General features: G+C 45.3%; 1 protein-coding gene across 1 annotated transcript in view; it reads right to left on the bottom strand.

Moving 5' to 3' along the window:
• Positions 1-498: 498 nt before the first annotated feature.
• Positions 499-8734, bottom strand: part of LOC115123550 (nucleic acid dioxygenase ALKBH1) — a 17741-nt gene continuing 9505 nt past the window's right edge. The window contains exons 3-6 of the mRNA XM_029652892.2: positions 8323-8485; positions 7917-8007; positions 1762-1955; positions 499-1141 (exon numbers count right to left, since the gene is read on the bottom strand). Of these exons, the coding sequence (XP_029508752.1) occupies positions 679-1141; positions 1762-1955; positions 7917-8007; positions 8323-8485 (911 nt within the window). The 3' untranslated portion in view covers positions 499-678. The remainder of the gene's footprint in view (positions 1142-1761; positions 1956-7916; positions 8008-8322; positions 8486-8734) is intronic.

Raw genomic sequence — 8734 nt, 5'->3', positions numbered from 1 at the left:
AGTATAACATAACTCCACTATGACGTCAGTCTGCATACAGTCTGTAACAGCTGACCCTCACATAACTCCACTATGATGTCAGTCTGCATACAGTCTGTAACAGCTGACCCTCACATAACTCCACTATGATGTCAGTCTGCATACAGTATGTAACATGTGTGTATGGGGCGGCAGGGTAGCCTAGTGGTTAGAGCATTGGACTAGTAACCGAAAGGTTGCAAGTTCAAATCCCCGAGCTGACAAGGTACAAAATCTGTGGTTCTGCCCCTGAACAGGCAGTTAACCCACTGTTCCTAGGCCGTCATTGAAAATAAGAATTTGTTCTTAACCGACTTGCCTAGTAAAATAAAGGTAAAATAAAAAATAAATAAAAAACAGCTGACCCTCACATAACTCCACTATGACGTCAGTCTGTATACAGTCTGTATACAGTCTGTATACAGTCTGTAACAGCTGACCCTGTATAACTCATTTGGTGTAAAATGAAGGAGTCCACAATTTACTTAAATACAATGTCACATTTATTACAACATCACCGTGCGAAATGATCCAGAAATAAATATTCATCATAAGGAGGTAACGCTGTACAGTAGAACTCTTATCATAACGGTCTTCTGGTACTCCTCTTAGACCTGTTAAATAACAGTCCATATATATAACCTCTATTGGTGCGGTGTCTCATGAGTCACTCCTCCTCCTCTTCAGTCCCACATTCTCTCCTTCCTGGTTGTCATGGTACCCATCCGTGTGTCCCGCGTCTATTCGTTTGTCTGTCGTGTCCATGGCGGGGAAGGCCTGGCCAGACCCAAGCACCTGTCTGATGGTCATATTCACCCTGGAGGTCTCGATGTACCTGGAGCACACCGCCCAGTCCTCCTCTGATACCGGCTGGATCAGGGTGGCCTCTCCCTGGGTATGGTCCTGTGCGAGTCCCTGGTCTGACCCTGGGCCTAGGCCATCCTCCTCCAGAGAGGGGTGTAAGGGGTCTCCCTTGGGGGCGGGGACAACGCGAGGCACGGCGTGGTAGAGGAGGCGGCTGTGTCCTGACATTACCATGACGTCACCACTGTGCATGTACATGGCGGTGGGCGGGTCTTCTCTCTGAGTCCCGCCAAGCAGGAAGACGGCAGATTGGCCGAAACTGAGGTCAATCAAAAAAAAAAGAACAAAAAAAAGGGGAAGACACGTATGAGGATAACAACAACAAGACAAACAGGAAATGGTCAATAGCCACTTTCACATGCAGAGTAACACATCCAGAGAGTATTACCAAAGAGTGTCAGGTTGTAATTTAGGATTAATTGAGACAATATTCAATGAGGGAGTTTGATTAAGCTGGCCCGGGTTATGGATAAGGGAGTTTGATTAAGCTGGCCCGGGTTATGGATAAGGGAGTTTGATTAAGCTGGCCCGGGTTTTGGCCCGTCACGGCTCAAATGGAACAGTAATCTGTGCCGCTCGGTCGTATTGTTAACAACGCAGCATAGTACATCCCTTCTGAATTTTCAAACTGGTTTTCTTAGGGAAGGTAGATAAAGCATCTAAAAAAAATCTAAAGCAATCTCTGTTGCATGTGAACACACAGAATCCTACTCATCACTCCATGTGCTTAACCTACGTCAGTTTTGCTTTGAGCCGACTTCGCCATTGGTCAGAACGGGGCACCCGGCTCACACCCGGAAGGTGTGTCAACGCTAACCCGGTTCACCCACTGAAAGCTGTGGTTGGTGGGTTGGTACAACAAGCCCCTCCTCCACTCACCTGAATGACAGGAGGGGTCTAGTGTGGTCCAGCTCTGATTCGTCTACGTGGATCCCGAGTGACGAATCGGAGCGGTAGTAGTTGAGGATTCCAGCTTCTGCGTTGAACCCAGGGAATCGGCAGGCTGAGGCCACATGGACGGATATAGAGTGGAGATCTGATGGGAACAGAGTGTAGTGATCTGCTGAGTATGTCTGCAACAGAAAGAAGAGAAGAAGAAAAAAATGACTAAAACAATGTATTCATTCATTTCCATTTCAGGGAAGAAGCATAACATCCATGTTGCACAAGCCTTTCAGTGGTCAGTCTCGGTCACGGAGGTCGGTCTCGGAGGTCGGTCACGGAGGTAGGTCTCGGAGGTCGGTCACGGAGGTCGGTCACGGAGGTCAGTCGCGGAGGTCAGTCGCGGAGGTCAGTCTCGGTCACGGAGGTCGGTCTCGGTCACGGAGGTCAGTCACGGAGGTCGGTCACGGAGGTCAGTCTCGGTCACGGAGGTCGGTCTCGGTCACGGAGGTCAGTCACGGAGGTCGGTCACGGAGGTCGGTCTCGGTCACGGAGGTCGGTCTCGGTCACGGAGGTCGGTCTCGGTCACGGAGGTCGGTCTCGGGAGATCAGTCCCAGTCGCTGAGGTCAGTCTTAGGGAGATCAATGTTCTCTTACTGAAGTCAGTCAGCAAGCCAGTCAGCTAGCCAGTCAGCAAGCCAGTCAGCTAGCCAGTCAGCTAGCCAGTCAGCAAGCCAGAAAGCCAGTCAGCTAGCCAGTCAGCTAGCCAGTCAGCAAGCCAGAAAGCCAGTCAGCTAGCCAGAAAGCCAGTCAGCAAGCCAGACAGCAAGCCAGACAGCATGGGGAGGGGGGGGCATTATTTCCATTAATAAACAAACAAACTCTATGCATCTCTTCCTCGTTAGTGTTGGGGGCATGCACTCAGCCACACGTGCAATCACAGGTTAATCACTGTGCTGCTGTCCTCTAAACACATGGATTAGCTGGGGGGCATGCTTAAAATGCAGCGATTGTTGTCAGACATTTGGCAGTGTCGGAGCCAGGATGGGAGCTAATGAATCCGGTGTAAAACTCCTGACTGATTTAAACGGGACAGACGACTAAACACGTTGGATGTCATTAGCATATAAACGAGACAGGCAGGCGCCTGCACAATTACAGATGACCTGACCTGAAAGGAGAACACCAGGCTAATATGATCCAAACACCCCTGTGATCTCACACACACACACACACCTCCAATATTTAAAACACAGAGAACACTACTGTGTACATACAGTATTCATGTCCTGTTTGAAGTGATGACTGTTCCATCTACCGTTGTAACATAATGGAGACTGGTGGTGTGGTGGATGGAGGACATGTTTAGGATCTTTAGCATACGTAACTGGTGCACTGAATCATGCAGTGACTGCTGTGGTATCAATGGGACATCGTCTCACTAGTGACATCGTTGTCAGATACGTAACATGGTATCGTCGAGACATTTATTTATGATCTACTCTCAATATAAAAGGCTCCTGTCTCACTTTTCTGTGTTTTATGATCTGGACAGATGTTACAACTAATAGAAATATGACATTGATAGAGTAATATAAAGAAAGAAACGTCCTCCCACTGTCAACTGCAAACCGCGAGCGACTCAGCAAACTTAACTTGTGTAAATATTTGTATGAACATAAGATTCAACAACAGACTGAATAAGTTCCACAGACATGTGACTAACAGAAATGAAATAATGTGTCCCTGGGGGGGGGTTTAAAATCAAAAGTAACAGTCAGTATCTGGTGTGGCCATCAGCTGCATTAAGTACTACAGTGCATCTCCTCCTCATTGACTGCACCAGATTTTGCTCATCCTGACGAGGGAGGAGGATGTCTTCCCTGTAACACACAGCGTTGAGATTTCCTGCAATGACAACAAGCTCAGTCCGATGATGCTTTGACACACTGCCCCAGATCATGACAGACCCTCCACCTCCAAATTGATCCCGCTCCAGAGTACAGGCCTCAGTGTAACACTCCGACCATCACCCCTGATGAGACAAAACCGCGACTCGTCAGTGAAGAGCACTTTTTGCCAGTCCTGTCTGGTCCAGCGACGGTGGGTTTGTGCCCATAGGCGACGTTGTTGCCGGTGATGTCTGGTGAGACAAGCCCTCGGTCCAGCTTCGCTCAGCCTATTGCGGACAGTCTGAGCACTGATAGAGGGATTGTGTGTTCCTGGTGTAACTCGGGCAGTTGTTGTTACCATCCTGTACCTGTCCCGCAGGTGTGATGTTCGGATGTACCGATCCTGTGCAGGTGTTGTTACAAGTGGTCTACCACTGCGAGGACGATCAGCTGTCCATCCTGTCTCCCTGTAACACTGTCTTAGGTGTGTCACAGTACAAACATTGTAATTTATTGCCCTGGTCACATCTGCAGTCCTCATGCCTCCTTGCAGCATGCCTAAGGCACATTCACGCAGATTAGCAGGGACCGGGCATCTTTCTTTTGGTGTTTTTCAGTCAGTAGGAAGGCCTCTTTAATGCCCTAAGTTTTCATAACTGTGACCTTAATTGCCTACCGGCTGTAAGATTAGTGTCTTAACGACCGTTCCACAGGTGCGTGTTCATTAATTGTTTATGGTTCATTGAACAAGCATGGGAAACAGTGTTTAAACCCTTTACAATGAAGATCTGTGAAGTTATTTGGATTTTTTATTAATTATCTTTGAAAGACAGGGTCCTGAAAAAGGTTGTTTCTTTTTTTGCTGAGTTTATTTTAGATTGACATGTTTGACAAGAAGTGTAATTCCTTCCTGACAGGAAGTGGACTGACATGAACTTCAGTTGAAAAATGTTTTCCCTCCAGAGTTGGAGATGTGGGAACTCATATACACATACTTTCTATAAAAGTAGACAAGACACCGGTACAGATGAAGGGAAGGAAACAAGGAGAGAACACCTAAAACAATTGAGAAGCACCCATAGAGTGGGTTTGGTCGACCGAGTTAGGCTTCATTGTAAATAAGAATTTGTTAGACGACTTGCCTAGTTAAATAAAGGTGACGTTATTTTTTAAAGAGAGCGACAGCTCTACTAAGACCATTGAGATGCACCCATAGAGTGAGCTTTACCTAGACCAGGGGGTATTCAACTCTCACACTATGAGGTCTGGAGTCTGCTGCTTTTGTGTTCTACCTGATAACTAATTGCACCCACCTGGCGTCCCAGGTCTAAACCAGCCCCTGATTAGAGGAGAACCACCCACCTGGTGTCCCAGGTCTAAACCAGTCCCTGATTAGAGGGGAACCACCCACCTGGTGTCCCAGGTCTAAACCAGTCCCTGATTAGAGGGGAACAATGGGGGAGAAAACAAATGCAGTGGAACTGGCTTCGAGGTCCAGAGTTGAGCTTGAAGCACCTAGACAATTGAGATGTACACAGTTCTACTAAGACCATTGAGATGCACCGATAGTGAATAGCAACATGTATGCCCCCGCTCACCAGAGGATCTGTCTGTCTTTCCTGTGTTTGAGGGCAGCAAAATCTACTTGTCACTTAAATCTCGCTAGATTGATTGCTTGCTTTCATTTTACTCCTGCGACTCTTTCATACTCTTGCTTGTGCCTGTAGTTTTTTAAATCTCCCGTTAACGTTATGACCCACGGACATGTTTGTAAGGACCTGTAAAAACACCCAGGTAATGGCTAGAATGGGTCCAATGGAATACTGCACGTTATATCTACAAGAACGCTAAAGCTTCGTTGGGGATTAAACGCATCGTCTCGACACTTACATCACAAGAAAGATACGTTTGTTTTGATGCGTGTTAATTTTTTTTTTGTGGAATTATTAAAGTGACCAATGATTTTAAGTTTGTGTGTAGCCAGCAGCCTCTCGGTGTTAGTGACGGCTGTTTAACAGTTTGATAGACTTGAGATAGAGACTGAAAAACAGCTTCTCGGTCCCAGCTTTGATGCACCTGTACTGGCCTCGTGGAATGGATGAACATAACTTTATTTGTTTTATCACAAATTAATTTTAAAATACCTGATACCTTAAGAAAATGTACAGTGCCTTGCGAAAGTATTCGGCCCCCTTGAACTTTGCGACCTTTTGCCACATTTCAGGCTTCAAACATAAAGATATAAAACTGTATTTTTTTGTGAAGAATCAACAACAAGTGGGACACAATCATGAAGTGGAACGACATTTATTGGATATTTTTTTTAACAAATCAAAAACTGAAAAATTGGGCGTGCAAAATAGTTCAGCCCCTTTACTTTCAGTGCAGCAAACTCTCTCCAGAAGTTCAGTGAGGATCTCTGAATGATCCAATGTTGACCTAAATGACTAATGATGATAAATACAATCCACCTGTGTGTAATCAAGTCTCCGTATAAATGCACCTGCACTGTGATAGTCTCAGAGGTCCGTTAAAAGCGCAGAGAGCATCATGAAGAACAAGGAACACACCAGGCAGGTCCGAGATACTGTTGTGAAGAAGTTTAAAGCCGGATTTGGATACAAAAAGATTTCCCAAGCTTTAAACATCCCAAGGAGCACTGTGCAAGCGATAATATTGAAATGGAAGGAGTATCAGACCACTGCAAATCTACCAAGACCTGGCCGTCCCTCTAAACTTTCAGCTCATACAAGGAGAAGACTGATCAGAGATGCAGCCAAGAGGCCCACGATCACTCTGGATGAACTGCAGAGATCTACAGCTGAGGTGGGAGACTCTGTCCATAGGACAACAATCAGTCGTATATTGCACAATTCTATCCTTTATGGAAGAGTGGCAAGAAGAAAGCCATTTCTTAAAGATATCCATAAAAAGTGTTTTTTAAAGTTTGCCACAAGCCACACCAAACATGTGGAAGAAGGTGCTCTGGTCAGATGAAACCAAAATTGAACTTTTTGGCAACAATGCAAAACGTTATGTTTGGCGTAAAAGCAACACAGCTCATCACCCTGAACACCCCATCCCCACTGTCAAACATGGTGGTGGCAGCATCATGGTTTGGGCCTGCTTTTCTTCAGCAGGGACAGGGAAGATGGTTAAAATTGATGGGAAGATGGATGGCGCCAAATACAGGACCATTCTGGAAGAAAACCTGATGGTCTGCAAAAGACCTGAGACTGGGACGGAGATTTGTCTTCCAACAAGACAATGATCCAAAACATAAAGCAAAATCTACAATGGAATGGTTCAAAAATAAACATATCCAGGTGTTAGAATGGCCAAGTCAAAGTCCAGACCTGAATCCAATCGAGAATCTGTGGAAAGAACTGAAAACTGCTGTTCACAAATGCTCTCCATCCAACCTCACTGAGCTCAAGCTATTTTGCAAGGAGGAATGGGAAAAAAATTCAGTCTCTCGATGTGCAAAACTGATAGAGACATACCCCCAAGCGACTTACAGCTGTAATCGCAGCAAAAGGTGGCGCTACAAAGTATTAACTTAAGGTGGCTGAATAATTTTGCACGCCCAATTTTTCAGTTTTTGATTTGTTAAAAAAGTTTGAAATATCCAATAAATGTCGTTCCACTTCATGATTGTGTCCCACTTGTTGTTGATTCTTCACAAAAAAATACAGTTTTATATCTTTATGTTTGAAGCCTGAAATGTGGCAAAAGGTCGCAAAGTTCAAGGGGGCCGAATACTTTCGCAAGGCACTGTATATGAGTGAATTCTAAGATTTTCTTTTGCTGTTGAAATTTTTACAATAAATTGAATTCCTACTAGATTCCCTGAACTCAACTCATTGTCTGTGCCAGTAAAACGTTATGTGCTATAATTCAGTTAATATCTGGTGGATTAAAACACATCTAAACGTTTGGAGTGACATCCATTGTCCAACTGTTGCATTTATTAGAATTGTTTTTAAAACCTTTTAACAATTTATATGACCGTTGAGAGCTAGAGAGAGAGAGAACGCTCCACATAAAACCATTAAGATGCACCCAGAGTGAGAGAGAGAAAGAGTGAGAGAACGCTCTACATAAAACCATTAAGATACACCCAGAGTGAGAGAGAGAGAGTGAGTGAGTGAGAGACATACATATCTGGTGGATTAGAGAGAGCTCTACATAAAACCATTAAGATGCACCCATAGTGAGAGAGAGAGAGAGAGAGAGAGAGAGAGACAGACAGAGCTCTACCTTGGTGTCCCAGTTGTAGTGGTAGCCCAGGGTCACCCAGCGAAGCTTCTCCAGCAGTGTCTTGGGCTCCCTGACCCTCGAACCGGTCTTCCTGTGGGGAAATCACACCAGGCTCAGACATCGGCTAAGGGCTAAAAGGAATGCTACCCATTCAAGTCAATTGATTAGATTAGACATCCTAACCCTTTCACATGTATCAAACGTTAAATTTAAACCTTCAAGGCTGAGAAAGAGAGAATTATCAAATATAGTCTTTTGACTGAATTGGGTCTGTCTGCAAAATCTAAGGTGGAAGTTCCATTCTGATAAATTATTCATTCATTTTTCACTCAAATAATAATGGGAAATAGACACACGATACTCCAGCAGCATGTCCACTGGTGCTGAAAGTAGTTAGTCTATTTACCGGAGCGCGTCTGCACTACTCCCCCAGATGTCTTGTGTTTCCGTGGGTGTCATGTGCATGTCCAGGTTACACACGTTGGGTTTCTGTGGGTAGGTCTTTAGACACTGTCTCACCCAGTGCTGCTGGGAGCCTGGCAGGAACGGGTTGGATATAAAGATGAACCCTGGAGGGGAGGGGACACGCACACAAAGGGATTACTACATTCAATTCAATACAACTTTATTGATCCCCTCAAGGGCCAGGAAGGTACATTAACAACAGATTAGGGGGCTGTCGAGACTAGTGGTGTACTGGAGGTCAAACATCACAAGCATTTACCTAGCCTGACACGCCCATCCACATGGCTCCGGCCAAACGCCACATCCACTAGTGGTTTTTCTGCACAATGAGTCTGGATTTGCTTTCCTCCCAA

The sequence above is a fragment of the Oncorhynchus nerka genome, linkage group LG12 (genome assembly GCF_034236695.1).
Source record: "Oncorhynchus nerka isolate Pitt River linkage group LG12, Oner_Uvic_2.0, whole genome shotgun sequence".
NCBI lineage: Eukaryota > Metazoa > Chordata > Actinopteri > Salmoniformes > Salmonidae > Oncorhynchus > Oncorhynchus nerka.
Note: the sequence above shows the minus strand (reverse complement) of the source record. Positions and strands in the feature narration are given on the sequence as shown.